We start from the raw sequence: 15184 nt of genomic DNA, 5'->3' as shown, positions 1-15184 counted from the left end.
GCCCCATTGGCTTATTTCAGGTCTGAATCTCTAATTAGGTCCTGAACCATGCTATCCACCTCCTCCCTCCCCCTTTTTTAAGATTTATCTATTTTAGAGAGAGAGCATGTACGCAAGCAGGGGGAAAGGACAGAGGGAAGGAGAGAGAGAAAATCCCCACTGAGCATGGAGCCCAACGCGGGGCTCGATCTCATGACCCTGAGATCATGACCTGAGCTGAAGTCAAGAGTCAGATGCTTAACTGACTGAGCCATCCGGGCGCCTGATCCCTTCTTTTAATTGGAACTTCAAAAATTTGTGAAAATGTATTTAAAAAAACAAAAATTTACAGTTACATGGAAACAGTGTAAGAAAAAAATGAGATTGCAACTTCATGTTTCATTATATTCTTGGAAATTATACACTTTAAAGCAAATCATTGATGGACATCAGATCTGGGGTTGCTAATAATTTGCTTTCTTTTGGAGCTGCTTTCAGAAAAGAAATCACTTGTCTGTTATTTTACTCCTTTGGCTTTTTACTGCCCTCCTGTCCAGGAATCCTTGCTGAATGTGGAGTTGCTGGGGAGTGCCGGAAGGGAAAAGCAGCCCCTCTATTCCCCTTCCTCCCTCAGAGAGGCGTCAGGGCTCCACTGAGGCCCCAGCTGTGCTAGAAGGACGTGTGCAGACACGCCCGCGTCTGCACAAGCAGTGGGACCGCAGAGCGCACGCTTTCGCAGTGTGGTTTACGTGCAGCTGATTCTGAGATTGTTAGCCCTGTTTCATTACAGTGCAGGGGGATTTGATGCCCAAGTTGTGCTCAGATATTTCTGAGGAGGAATACCTAAAACATTTGATCACCTAATTAGAATTGAAAGCCATTTATATGTTTACATGTCTTTTTTCTCCACTGAAAGGATCAAAAAAAGGAGCCTCCCTATGGTGCTGATGTCCTTCGCTGGTGGGTAGCGGAGTCCAACGTCTTCACTGAAGTGACCATTAGTCCATCTGTACTTAATGCTGCCAGAGATGATATTAGCAAGGTCAGAGTCATTATTCTTCCTGTTTCTGAATAAAAGGTCAGCTAAATAACTTTTTTTAAAAATGAGGAACATTTTGTTTGGTATTGCAAAACAGCAATGGAAAATGAGTTTCCACACGTTGTGAGCATTTAAAAATAATCCTGTTTGTTTAAAAATATTAATAGTGTAATCCTAAAAACTTTATATGTTGTCTTTTATACTTCATGAAATATAGCATAATACAAAATGATACTTTAATATACTTTTTAAAAAAAATATTTTATTTATTTGTTTGACAGAGACCTAGCGAGAGAAGGAACATAAGCAGGGGGAGTGGGAGAGGGAGAGGGAGAAGCAGGCTCCCCGCCAAGCAGGGATCCCGATGCGGGGCTCGATCCCAGGACCCTGGGATCATGACCTGAGCCAAAGGCAGACACTTAACAGTTGAGCCACCCAGGCGCCCCTAATTTCATATACTTCTCATGTGCTCAATGACCTTTCACATTTATTCCATTCATCTTTATTTTTGCCTGTGAAGCAGGTGAAAATAATATTTTTACCTATACAGATGAACAAACCGGGCCACCGAAAGGCGGTTTGGCTTTATAAGGTTATAAAGAAGTATAATGAAAAATCAGTCTTCATGTGTAAAGTCCAGGGGTTCGTTCTGTAACTTGGCTATTGAAATGAGAGTCTCTTTTTTTGCATTTGTAGTCTCATTTAGGAATGATATTTTTTAAAACAGTATCCCATTAAGAAAGTAACATGAGTTGTATAAAAATTATAGAAAAATAAAATAACTTTTCAGCAAGAATTGAAGGCCTCGTATATTTTTTGACTGCATGTTTTTTTCAACCTTAATAGCTCAGGAACACACTCCGCTTTCTTCTGGGAAATGTCGCTGGTTTCAACCCAGAAACAGACTCCGTCCCTGTTAACAGTATGTATGTTGTAGACCAGTACATGCTGCACTTACTGCAGGGCTTAGCAAACAAGGTCAGTATGAATTAGTAAGTTCTTGGGAAATAGAAATATCCGTACTGCCAAATGTTGAAATTGGAATTGCGTGCAGGCAGAATAGATGCTACTAGAAATAGTAACGACTGCAGTGAGAAGAGTTATACTTGATAAATTCCACACATTCTGAGGTTGACTTTAGGTATGAAATCTTAGGATTTTTTTCCTGGTTTTTCAAAAGACTATCAGTACCTGGTGGAAACATAGGCCCAGGCCTCAGACCACATTTTTCTCTCAAGATCTGCTTTATGTATTTCTCCAACAAGAAGGAATAAAGTAGAGCGGTATTTTATCTGCAGATGAACCCATCAAACTATAGAAATAACTGAAATGACTATTCCTATGTGTTTTGTAAGATACTTCTCATTTATATATAAACAAAGATAATGTGTGTTTTCTCAAAAATTGGAAATGTGGTTGCTTCCATGTACCGTTAAGTCAGAGACATACCTGCAGATTTTTGCCCTCTTTTACTTTTCAGGCATAAATGAGGGAACATTGGTAACTTGCATTCTTTGCTATTTTAAAATGGTGTAGTTTATCAGTTTAAACCTGATCCCTTCCTTTGATGAGTGTTTTATCTAGTTCCAAGAGTAGAATATTCAGTATTTTCTGACAGTAGTTGAATTTGATATCCAGAAATGTTTGAAAGATCCTCAGTCACTCTTGCGTATCTCCTTTTTTGTAGTTGTCTGCCTTTGAAACATATTTTGAAAAGGTACATATTTTGCTCATGATGACTTACATTTTCGTTGGCATACCCCAACTTCCAAATTTATTGGCTTTTGTTCCCTAGATTACTGATGCATATAAACAGTACGATTTTGGAAAAGTTGTTCGGCTGTTACGAGCATTTTATACCAGAGAGCTCTCTAACTTTTATTTCAGCATAATCAAAGACCGGTATGTATGACTGAATATTAAAATATTCAACTGTTTCTTGAGTGTCTATAGTGGCGAGCAAGATGGGTGACATTGTGCAGTTAAGAAGTTGGGTTCTCAAGTTAAGTGATAATACAAACCTCATAATGTGATTATGAAGAGAGAGAACATAAGGAATGTGCTTTGTGCTGTGTTTGAGAAAGTAAGTGCTCAGGAAGGAATAGGTGCCAGTATGAGGTGAGGAGTGTAGCACCTATCCTCGGGAGTTTGTAAATTTTGAGGAGGAGAGACAAATATACAGGCACCTGTTACCGTGGTGACACATTGTGTAGGTCAGTGATGTGCTTTTAGAGGAAGGCTTGGTGCTTGGTCCTCACCGATAGCAGCCAGGCCTATGTGAGGGTCGGCCCCAGGCCATCAGCACCTCAAGGACCTTACACGCAGGGACTGGGACTCCCTCCGAACACGCTGCTAAGATTGGAAGAGAAGGAGCATCAGCTAATGTCTCCGTTGTCCTCTAACACACGGTTAGCCGTCTCAGCCTCGCGGTGCCTGTGGCACAGCTGCTGAGAGAGGTTCCCCTCCGGGGAGGGAAGTGGGGTAGAGGACTCAGCTGGACAGTTAGGTGACAGAGTATCTGCTGCTTAAGTCCCACGGTGGGCCGAGCTGTAGGATTCGCCCCGCGGCAGGAAGAAGCCCGCCTGAGGCGCATCCTGCCTCTGCATCCTCTGTGTATAAAACGGCCCCTGCTGAGCACATGCTTCTCGTTCAGGCTCTACTGTGAACATGCAGGTGACCCCAAACGGCGCTCTTGCCAGACCGTGTTAGCTGAAATTTTGGACGTCGTGGTTCGTTCGTTTGCCCCCATTCTTCCTCACTTGGCTGAAGAAGTATTCCAGCACATGCCTTACACTGAAGGTAAGGAGTACTTGATGGATTCCTGAGAGGAGAAAGGCCCTTGATGAGGACCGCAACCTCAGATCTCATCTGTTTCGTGGAAGGGGTACTTCCGCGTCTACAGTGAGCGCTTTGTGGCAAGACATGTCTTGGTCCTTCAGTCCTTTGCCCTCGTTTGTCACAGAGTAGGACGGATTTCAGACAGCCTTCAGGCCACCGTGGGAGTGCATTCTGCAGCGTGCGGGCAGCTTGACCGTACTGCAAGATCAGTTTCTTAAATACCTTTATCAGTGTCTGAAATTATGATTTAGGTTTTATTGAAACCAAGTGTAGGGCCTTTTAGTGAATATTTTTATAATAGTCTTTCCCCTGTGATTGTATTAAGCTTATAGAAAATTAGGAACTATAGAAATTTAGAAAGAGGAGGAAAAGTCACTCATGATTTGTCTTACTATCCAAAGACAACTACTGTCAATATTGGGCTATTTTTTTCTATTTTATTTTCTTCTAGGCATCCTTTTTTCCTTTGGGATTTTACTATAATATTTTATCCTTTGTTTAAATTTCAAAATGTGAATATAAATGGTAGGCATTTAGAATGGCTCCATAATACTTACCGTAAGTATCAATTCTTGTTTCCCATGAATAGTAAATATTTAATGGTTAGATCTTTCTATACAGTTTGGAATATATGTAAACTACTTTTATTTTTTATTTTTTTTATTACTGTTTTCTTTTTTTCAAAGAACCCCAGAGTGTTTTTCGTACTGGGTGGATTAGAACAAGTTCTATCTGGAAGAAGCCTGGATTAGAGGAAGCCATAGAGAGCACATGCGCCATGAGAGATTCATTTCTTGGGAGCATCCCTGGTAAAAATGCAGCCGAGTACAAGGTTATCCTTGTGATCGAGCCTGGGCTGCTTTTTGAGATAATAGAGGTGAGTAGCAGTTTGTCTCTTTGGAAGGGATGTTCGTATCCTACCACTTTCACCTGAAATTTGGCTTTTAAAAATCTCTGTATAAGTAAGATTTTTTTACTTTAGATATCTTGTAATCCTGGTATTATCACAGATTGTTTCCTCCTTCTCTATGCTTCCTTTCCCTTCTCCTACAAAACATGTATTCTGTTGCTACATCCTTTGTAAGTTGAGACAGGCAAGGTGCAACAAAGTCCTATTTGAAATGCAAATCCTCGGGGCTGTTTAGGTAAGTGACAGAAACTGATGACATTATTATTACAATACACAAAAATTGAGGGTTTTGTGTTAAGGATCTAGTTTTCTGAGAATTTTGTCCATCTGGACCAGGTTCAAAACAAATCTAAAGAAGATTTCCATCTTTTTCTCAGGAGATTTGAAGAAAATTCCTTTGCTCCAGCAAATTACCATGCCATCTCAAAGCATTCCTCCTATTTTTATTTCCAAAAGAACCATCAAGGTTTTCTTCTTGGCATTCTTAATTGTTCATTGGCCACATTGGCTTATAGCTTAACATATTGACTCAAGACTTTTTAATGCTTGAGAAGAGAATTGACAATATGTTTTTTAAAGTTTTACTGCTATCATAGTTTTCTAAAAATGACCATCTCACTTGGTTGGTATGGCAGTATCGTAGCCAATGAGGTTTATCCGAGGCGTGATTATTGCGAATTGGTTGGTAAGCTCAGGTTCAATTTTTAGTAATGTAATTAAGATTTGAGACTTGCAGTCTGTAGGAGATTATTGATCAGACAGCAGATAATTTCAGTAAGATATTCACATTTTAAAATTTGTAAGTTGGAAGGCACCTGGGTGGCTCAGGTTAAGGATCCAACTTTTTTTTAAATTTTTTTTTTTTTTTTAAGATTTTATTTATTTATTTGACAGAGACAGAGACAGTGAGAGCAGGAACACAAGCAGGGGGAGTGGGAGAGGGAGAGGCAGGCTTCCCGCTGAGCAGGGTGCCCGATGTGGGACTCGATCCCAGGACCCTGGGATCATGACCTGAGCCAAAGGCAGCCACTTAACGACTGAGCCACCCAGGCGCCCTAAGCATCCAACTCTTGATTTCACCTCAGGTCATGCTCTTGGTCACCGGATCGAGCCCTGTGTGGGGCTCGTGCTCAGCAGAGTCAGAGTCTCTCTCTCCTTCTTCTTCTGCCCCCCCCCCACTCTCTCTCTAAATAATCTAAAATTTTTATAAGTTGAGAAGGGTTTGACTCTGACTCCTTTATTTTGTGAGCAAGGAAACTGAAGACCATTGAAACTGTGACCTAGCTAAGGCTACACAGCCTGGTATGGGGCTTTTCTCCTACATGTCTTGTGTCTTTTGACTTCATTAGTTCTGAGTAGTTAAGCTAAAAAAAAATACAGCTTATTTGGATCATTTATATTGGAAAAAATACTTTGGGATTTTTAAAAATAATGTATTTTTCCTAGGAATTACACTAAGTAGCTGTCAGATGGAGTTCTGAATCTATGAATTACTAATTGCATGAATTTGTTAAAACTAATCTCATTGAGTCTCCTGTTTTTTTCTTGAGTTTTTTAAAATTTGTATTTGAGAGAGTGTGTGAGCAGAGGGAGAGGGGCAGAGGGAGGGGGGAGAGAGAGAGACTCTCAAGCAGGCTTCACACTCAGCACGGAGCCCAACTCGGGGCTTGAGCCCATGACCCTGAGAGCACGACCTGAGCCAAAATCAAGAGTCAGCCACTTGACTAAGCCACTCAGGCGCCTCTTGATTTTTTTTTTTTAAAGGAATGTCTGTATTAGCTTATAAACTCATCTTGAAGATCAGAATTACAATGAAAAGTGTAAAAATGTTTATCAAACATCCAACTTTATTGTACTTGAGAATAGCTCTGTGCTTTATTCAGTTGGCACCTTTGGTCTGTGTTGCTAAAAGCAGGTCTATGTAGATAGTATCTTACCACCTCTCCTAATGTGGGAGGCCGGACACAGGGAAAAGCAGTCTGGGCTCTGAGGCTCACAGACCTGGGCTAGCAGTACAGCTCCACCACTTACTGCTTGAGAACCGTGAGTAGTTAACCCCTTGGAACAGGCTTCCTCGTTTGGAAAATGGGATAAGAAACACCATGATGATTAGAAGTAATGGACATTTAGCACCTGGCATAGTGAAGTGCCTGGCATAGAGCATATTATATAGAGAGCACATACTATTGCCTGGAAATTTTTAATTAAAACTTTTCATTCTAGGGGCGCCTGGGTGGCTCAGTCGTTTAAGCGGCTGACTCTTGACTTTGGCTCAGGTTGTGATCTCAGGGTCATGGGATTGAACCCCGTATCCGGCTCCCTGCTCATCAGGGAATCTGCATGAGTTTCTCTCCTCCTCTCTCCCTCTGCCCCTCCCCCCACTCAAAAATAAAATAAAAACTTTTTCTAATTGATTTAATAGATTAGCTTAGGAGATCAGGATACTAAAGGGTCACTTACTGAATACAAGAATTTGCATTGTTAATTCGTCTAACCTCAGTTTGCAGTAAACATTTAGACAGTAACCTTAACATGCTTATTCCTAGATGCTACAAGCTGAGGAGACTTCCAGCACCTCTCAGTTGAACGAGCTAATGATGGCTTCCCAGACGACTTTACTCTCTCAGGAACCACGATCGGTAACTACAGATGTAATAGAGCGCAAAGGGACATTCCTGATCAATTTAGAAGGTAAGGAAGAGGGGAAGGTAACAGGTGAGATTTGGAGAACAGAGTGATAATCGTAGGTCATCTTCAGCTTTGCAGGGGATCAGGTGTGTTCTAAAGGCAGGTATGTTCTTGGAATACATCTTTTTATGGAAACTGGCCAGGTTTCTAAACCAGCTTTGAGAAGTGTCCTACGCGATGATCTTGGGAACACAGGACTGATGAGAGGAGAGCGCTTCTCCTCCCTGTCCTGTGGATAGTGGTCATCGTAGGTGACGCCAGCTGGCCTCACTCAGGGTCCTGGCCCTGCCTAGCCTGCCCTTCCCCACTGTGGACTCGGAAATTTATTTGCACACCCTATATTAAAAGATTTCGCCAATCTTCATGAAGGGTTAAGGAAGAAGTTTTATGGAACTCATTCCCACAGTGGGATCTCACAAGCAGGCAGTTGGTAGGTATTCGATACGGGACTTTTGTCCGCCTACTTCATTCTCAGTGATGGTGTGGAGGCGTGTCGCGTAACAGACAATGGCCGCAGATACTGTGGGGACCTGTGTTCCTCATGGTTGTTAGGTGCCATCAGGAGGCGGGAGGCTCATTTATGGGCATCAGTTTAAGTCTGAGGCCTGGAAGCACTGACCCTGTAGTAAAGATTCTCACTTGCTTTTCAAAATGTTAATGTACATTCTCTGTATAATGGCTAGAAAATAATTTTCTTCACTGTATATATTTAGGCTGAAGTCTTAAGAGTATTAATAGTGGAGAAATTTGTTACTTTTCATCTAAAACAAGTTTGTTTTTTTTTTAAGAGGGGTGTGAAAGAGAGAGGTGGAGGGAGGGGAGGGGGAGCGAGAGTTTGAGAATTGTAAGCAGGCGCCACATCCCACTCGGAGCCTGACGCTGAGATCATGACCTGAGCCGCAATCAAGAGTTGGGATGCTTCACCGACTGAGCCACCCAGGCGCCCCTAAACCAAGAAGGTTTAAGTGGGGACACTGCAGCGGTCACTATAATTTGGCTTTTTAAAAAAATTGTGTAGCTGGAGAGGCAGTGTAATTTGCCAGCACTGAGCCCGGCTGAAGAGCTAGAAGGCCTGCTCTGCCTGAGGAGATCGAGAACTCTGTGACTTGGGGAACTTACCCTCTCACTCGGGGTCTCCGATTCCTCAGCTGTCCTCAGGGGTCAGGGTGTGAGTCCACTGTCATGGCTGTTTACATAATGTGGCAGATGAAGCAGTACTGACCAGCTTTCCCCAGGGGAGGGAGAAAGCTTTGAAAAAAGAAAACCCTGGCAGAACCGTTCAGGAAAGAGATACAAGTTGAACGGCCTGTCAGTCTTCCTGTATCTTTCTCTCACAGGTGGGGATATTCGTGAAGAGTCTTCCTATAAAGTAATTGTCATGCCAACTACCAAAGAAAAATGCCCCCGTTGTTGGAAGTACACGGCTGAGGCTTCAGATGCACTCTGCCCCCGATGCACGGAAGTGGTGAGTGGAAAGTAAGAGCCACTCGGCCGTCGACAGCTCCCTGAGCAGGAGCACCCTGCCGGCAGCGAGCGTGAATTCAGAGGGACTGTTCCCAACACTGGAAAGAGGAAAGCCTAGATGTAGGTAATGAGGGGAAGAGTAAATGGTGGAGGATAATGGTCAAGTTTCAGAATTACAAGTTTTTCCTGTAGCAGATAAGAAATAATGTGTGTGTGTGTGTGTGTGTGTGTGTGTATACACACACACACACACACACACACACGCAGAAAAATACAAATATGCAGATGGGTCTCAATATATCCATAATGGATTTATTCAGAACAGAGACATTGGGTATGTTTGACTTTAAATGTGGCTGACCAGAAAATGTTTTCTATTTTATAAAGCTGCTTGACTCCATATTTAAGTTCTGTAACGTCTAAAAATAAAGGCATCTGGAAATTTACTGATACTGATGAAGTTGTAAAAATCAAGTAAAAAATAGAGTCTTGAAGGAGAATGGCAAGAGGTGTGTTTCCCGTAAGAGACAGAGTGATTTCATTCTGCCTTTCTAATGAACATCATCCTTTTTACAACAGCTAGGTTTTTTGTGTGCATTAGAAAGAAATCACCAAACTTGTTACTCCCATACAAGAGGGAAAAGAAAATCTTAATACTGATATTTATGAATGTTGAAACAACATGAAAGCTGAAAATTTATTTCACTAATATACATAAGTTCACAACAACGGACACAGAAAATAGAAGTATGTACAGAATGTCACTACTTACAGTACATTACAATAGATAACAGCATTTTATAAACAATTCAGTATTGGATTAAAACCTTTCTAGGGACAGCTAATTCTATTCAGCAGAAATCTAACTTTTAGAAGCCCAACAAATTCATTTCTGTCAGGGCGAGGGAGGGCTTTCAGTGTTGCCATGGAGTACTTTAAAAAGATTTGTCTCATAAATGAAATGAACCAGAGCAACTCATAAGTGAACATTATATTCCATGTAAGCTTAATATTATTAAATCTATTCTCTTTGATTTTAAGTTGTAATTAACCACTTAAAAAAAGCAATTTAAATGTAACAGTGCTTACTTTGACCTTAGATGAATTTTTATAACAAAGAGTGAAACTCTCTCCATTTCTTATTTTTCTTTTTGCAAAAGTATGAAGCATTTAGAAAGTTGTTGATATGTTCCTCTTCACCTACGTTTATCTGGCTCTTCTAGTTCTACATCTAAACATAACCTGTAATGTAGAAGTTACGATTATTTGAACACTTCTGTTTTCCTTCAGCATTATAAAGTGGAATTTAACAAGGTACAAATGCCTGTTTAATGTTAATGAAGAAAGGTGTCAGGGGGCGGGGCGGGCAGGAGTTCTCGCTAGGAAAACACTACTGTTACTGGCTTCCCATCAGAAAGTGCAACATACCTTTGTTTCAGAAATCACCTATCCTACATACAATCTAATTCCTTTATTTCTGGCTCTTTCTTGGTACAGAATGTGTATACAGGTATTTCTTTTCTTCTCTCAGATTTACTTTAAAATCCCTTGATGAAACAGTAAAATATTTACCTGCTTTTCTTAACCATATAACTCAGAATACAATTTTAAAATTCTTTGCACGGTAAACTTGAGGATCACAAATGTAATTACAGATTTGTAATTCAATGATCTGTTATGGTCCTATGAACCGTATTTCAGCTTATTAATATTCTCAACAATCCCCAGATCTGTGTGTCCTACGAGAATTAAGTTTAACCAGCTTTATTATCTAACATGTTTATCAGGTGCCCCCCTTCCCCCAAAAGTGATAATCGAATCCAAGTGAGGATGTAAAGTTTCTTTGACCAGCCTCCAAAACACATAACTACTTTCAGAATATTTAGAAAAATCACAGGAAGAACGAATCTCTTAGAATGCACATAACACGTGACTAGATAAAGCTAGATAGGTTTACAAGAACTCATAGGACTGTGTCTGGATGGGCCAGTGGAGATCCCAGCAGAGGCGGGAGGGTGGACCAGCAAAAGGTCCTTTTCGGTGCTGCTACTGTACACGATGTGTGCCTCGGTCAGACTTACAGGCCCTCACCCAAATACCCAAGACCTCTTAAAACTTTATCTTTCAAGATTTTTAAATTAAACGGTAATATATTTTTAGACAAGTCTTATTTGGGTGTGATCTTTCAGTTAAAAGTAAGTTAAATTGGGATATCCTCAAACGTGAGAATTTTTTCTTTATATCCTTGAGGGGCCTACTCCTCAACTTTATACAGTTGATAACGCTGGCTTCTTACAAGTAAGTGAAGCAACAAACTTCCCTATCACCGTGAGTTACTGTGAATGACAACTGTGATCCATGACAGAGATCAGAAATTGCACTGTATGGCTACATTCCAAAGGTCTACCCTAATAAATATTTGGTATTTGTAGAGCTCAAAACACTTTTTACAGAGTTTTGGTTAATCTGGTTTTAATCAACAAATAATTATTCAGCACTTGGACTGCTCTAGGCACTCTAGGGTACAAAAGTAGTTGTATTTTATTCTCTCAACCCAGCTGTGAGGTAGGTTTGCAGAGCTATGATATCACTAGGCCTTTACTGTTCCTAAGAACAGATAACGTTACCATATCCCAGAAGCAGACATTTCTAAACACTTGTAGGAAAAATAAACGACTTAAATTTTTAACATCTTTGCCTTTTTTAAAACATAAATTTTACAAGATAATACATTTTTACAATGACCTGATGTGGATACAACTTCAAATCTTGACAAAAAGTAAATCTTAACTTACGTCGTAATTAATTTTGCTGTGTTGCTTGCGTCTCAGAATCTCAATTTTGGCAAGGACAACAGGTTAAGGGTTCTAACGTTTAGTGTCCCTTCTGATGAATATGATGATCTCGAACCCATTCCTCCTCCAAAGCAAGGCCATCCTCCTCCGGTGGCGGCAGCATAAACCTCTGGGAAAGAACCTGTCTGCATCCAGGACTCCAGGCAGCAGCCCAGGATGTTGGATTTAAGCATGCCAACAACAAAAGCGAGTGGGATGTTTCTCTGATTTTACTGATGGGGACTATAATGAACACAGTTGAAATTTACAATAACAATAACATTTTGAGTACGAAATATAGAATCTGATAATAAGAACATAATCTGTAAATTATAACCCATTTGAAATAACAAAGTTTACCCATAAAGCTATTTAAGTGCTTAAATTAGAAATAAACAGTAAAACATCTGTGTTAGTAATTAATGGTATAATTGGTATTTGTTTATATTTTATCTTCAATATTAACCAAAGGAGTGGAATTTAGCCAGGACTACACTTTTAAAAAGTAGTATGTATTTTTATTCATTTTACAAAAGAAAAAAGACATACTCCCTCCGTAAAATTCCAGATCTTACTATGTAAAACTACCATGCACTAATTCACGTTCTAGGCACACAATCAGACCGTTTTTGGCGGGCGTCATAAAGAAGGCATAGATACGGCTTCCACAGCTTCAATGAGGTGTAAGGCCAAACTGTACTGCCCGTGGTTTTCTGGTAAAAGCTCGATGACTTTATTTACTAGTTTAGCTGTCGTTGCAATTGGCACTTCTGTGTTTTGAAGATCTTGGGGGTTCTGCAAATGGGACACGAGAATAACCAATCAGTTACACACAACAGTAATCGTTACTCACTTAACAGTTGTCAGGATAGTTATTTCCCAGTAAGAATTCTTCAGAACGAACTTAAATTCAAAATTTAAATTTTCTCCTTAACTGTTATTAGATACACATATAAGAAAGCATCCCCGTGACCCGACCGATCCCACGCGCTCGTACTTACCATGGCTTTCAGCCAAGTGCAGAGCGTGGGGGGAAGTCTGGCCAGCAGCTCCATTCCCCCTCGAGTCTGGGTGTGCAGGAGCGCGTGAGCCAGCCTCTGCCCTGTTAACACCAGCAGCTGCGAGGCGAGCACCTCCTTGTCGTGAACCTGGAGACTGGCCTGAGGAAAGGAGCACGGACAAGTGTGTATGTAGTAAGAGTCGGCAGAGGTACTCAGTCTAGGAAAGGCTTTGCCAGTGAAGAGTCTAGTTCATTTCTGAGCTGCGGCCATGTATACAACCAACAGAAAAAAAAAAGTCCGAATCAAATTTCGCGTTCAAAATTCAAATTTCTGCCCACTACCGAATTTTTCTTACCCTAATACCTCGATTCAACATGACACTAAGAGTCATTTTTTAAGTTTCTGGCAAAGGGAATTAAATCACATCATGACTGCTTAAAACCTTCTAAGGACTTCGGAATACACTGACTAGCCGTGCGCCGTGAGACGCTGGGTGTAACCGCTGCCCACGTCCGCACCTCCTCTCCGACGTCTTCATCCTCGCTCACTACGTACGGGCCCCCACGCTGGCCCTGTAGCCTTGGCCCTCGGACTGCCCTCGTTTCCGCCTCAAGCGCTGTTGGCCCAGTCAGTCTCCTGCATGACTGGCTGCATCCTGTCCTTGGGGGCTCAGTTCAGCTGTCCCCTCTGACCACCATATCGTAGTAGCTCCTGCTGATTCCAACACGATCCTGTTTCTATATTCACAGCGCTTACCACCCGGTATGAAATGTAGCATGCTTGCGGCACCGCACTCCGCTGGGCGTCCGACTCTTCCATCAGAGTCGTGAGCTCGAGCCCTGAGTCAGGCTTTGTGCTGGGCACGTAGCCTGCTTAAATTTCTCTCTCCCTCTCCCTCTGGTCCCGACCCGCCTCCCCGCTTGCGTGCTCTCAAAAAAAAAAAAAAAGAAAAAAGAAAAATTCAGCATACTTTTCTGCTCCTACCAGCAGACCATCAATTCCACGAGAAAGGAACCCTGTCTGTTTTGGGTACCGCTATGGCCCTTTGCATAGAACAGGCCTGGCACACTGTAGGAGTTTATTAAACACAGGCCAGGAACAGGAATTTGATTACAGTTTTATATTTAATATTCTGTTGTTTTTGTGCCTATAAGTCCTAACAAAAGGAAAAGCAAAAAGCTTTACTGGAGACTTTATGGATTCTTTACTCCAACCATAATTTCTGTGACTTGAGCCCCCACCTCGCACTCATAGGGTGACATTACCTCTTCTCCTAAATGGTCCGCACCGTAGTTGTAGAGCTCCCCCACATAATGCCTTCGAACCACATCTTCACTAACTTGAAGGTGATGAGCCAAATCCACAGCTAGAACTGGCCAATCTTGGTCTTTCCCAAAAGGAGTGGTCGCTGCTGCTTCTGAGGACTCTCTGTCCTTCACGACGGAATGCTGAGCCTGGACGGCCGCACTAACGACTTTCAGCAAGAACTTGCCAACGGAGAAGGACACAGAGCGCCGTCAGTACACATCATTAAACAATGTCTAAATCACAGTAATTGGCTTTCCTGTCAATGAGGGTGGCTTTTTTTGTGGAAATTATCAAAAAGGAACGTATAATTGAAAGGAAAAGTCGCTTTCAAGAATACTTCGGAAGTGGTCATTCTTCGAGGCCAGCTCGAAGTAAATTTTTGATTTACTACTTTCTTCTGAGAGACAAAAATCCGATTAACTGTAACTTACCTGTTGTCGTACAGAAATAAAATTTGGATCCATTTCCCCACTAGGTAATAACTGAATTGAAGTTAGGTCTTTGAAGAAAGCATTTTTCCCCTAAAGAGAAAGAAAAGACAAAGAAAATGGAAGGGAAGGACAAAGATTTTAAAAAATTAAGTCATCTAATTAGTAACTCATGGTTGATTCTCCTTGAACAGTAACATTTTAGAATTTTATTCATTTAATTTTTATAACAATTATCTAGTATGTGGTAGGCAGCCTTTGAGGTATGACCCCGCTTCCTCCTGGTACGCATGCCTTGTGTCGTCCGTCCCCTTTCCTTGAGAGGGGGCTGGACTCACTGCTGGCAAACAGAATTAGGCGGACGCTAGTGCCGCTTTCAAGCTTAGATGACAGAAGGACTGTAGCTTCTGCCCTGGGTGCTCCTGTTCGCTCTCACTTGCCGTGAGGGAAGCCGGCTGCCACGGTGTGACCTGCCCTATTTTGGGAGTGGTGCCTGTGGCGAGAACAGTCTTGCCCGCAATCATGTAAGCTTGCAGGTGGATCCCCCTGCCTCCCCCGGTGGGGGCCTGAGATGGGACGGCAACCCTGGCTGAAACCCTAACTGCAGACTCATGAGAGACTCTGAGCCAGAGGCACCTAAATAAGGGGCGACACACATTCCCAACCCACAAAATGTTTTCAGCCACTAAATTTTG

At 41.7% G+C, this 15184-nt stretch overlaps 2 protein-coding genes across 8 annotated transcripts in view; one reads left to right on the top strand and one right to left on the bottom strand.

Moving 5' to 3' along the window:
• Window positions 1-15184, top strand: part of IARS2 (isoleucyl-tRNA synthetase 2, mitochondrial) — a 77183-nt gene that overhangs the window by 48837 nt on the left and 13162 nt on the right. For 3 of the 6 annotated variants that reach the window (XM_027609751.1, XM_027609754.1, XM_027609752.1), the window contains exons 17-23: window positions 896-1021; window positions 1865-1996; window positions 2814-2920; window positions 3672-3817; window positions 4543-4733; window positions 7313-7457; window positions 8792-8919. In XM_027609751.1, coding sequence (XP_027465552.1) covers window positions 896-1021; window positions 1865-1996; window positions 2814-2920; window positions 3672-3817; window positions 4543-4733; window positions 7313-7457; window positions 8792-8919 — 975 coding nt within the window. Of the gene's footprint in view, window positions 1-895; window positions 1022-1864; window positions 1997-2813; window positions 2921-3671; window positions 3818-4542; window positions 4734-7312; window positions 7458-8791; window positions 10236-11749; window positions 11978-15184 lie in introns of those variants that run through there. The other 3 variants (XM_027609753.1, XM_027609750.1, XM_027609755.1) reach the window with 3 other exon arrangements.
• The window catches only part of RAB3GAP2 (RAB3 GTPase activating non-catalytic protein subunit 2), a 93366-nt gene continuing 90540 nt past the window's right edge, over window positions 12359-15184 (bottom strand). For both annotated transcript variants that reach the window (XM_027609748.2, XM_027609749.2), the window contains 4 exons: window positions 14493-14582; window positions 14019-14240; window positions 12754-12912; window positions 12359-12547 (listed from right to left, as the gene is read on the bottom strand). In XM_027609748.2, coding sequence (XP_027465549.2) covers window positions 12392-12547; window positions 12754-12912; window positions 14019-14240; window positions 14493-14582 — 627 coding nt within the window. In that variant the 3' untranslated portion in view covers window positions 12359-12391. The remainder of the gene's footprint in view (window positions 12548-12753; window positions 12913-14018; window positions 14241-14492; window positions 14583-15184) is intronic.

The sequence above is a fragment of the Zalophus californianus genome, chromosome 10, assembly GCF_009762305.2.
Source record: "Zalophus californianus isolate mZalCal1 chromosome 10, mZalCal1.pri.v2, whole genome shotgun sequence".
Taxonomy (NCBI): Eukaryota; Metazoa; Chordata; class Mammalia; order Carnivora; family Otariidae; genus Zalophus; species Zalophus californianus.
This window is presented reverse-complemented; position numbering and strand designations above follow the sequence as displayed.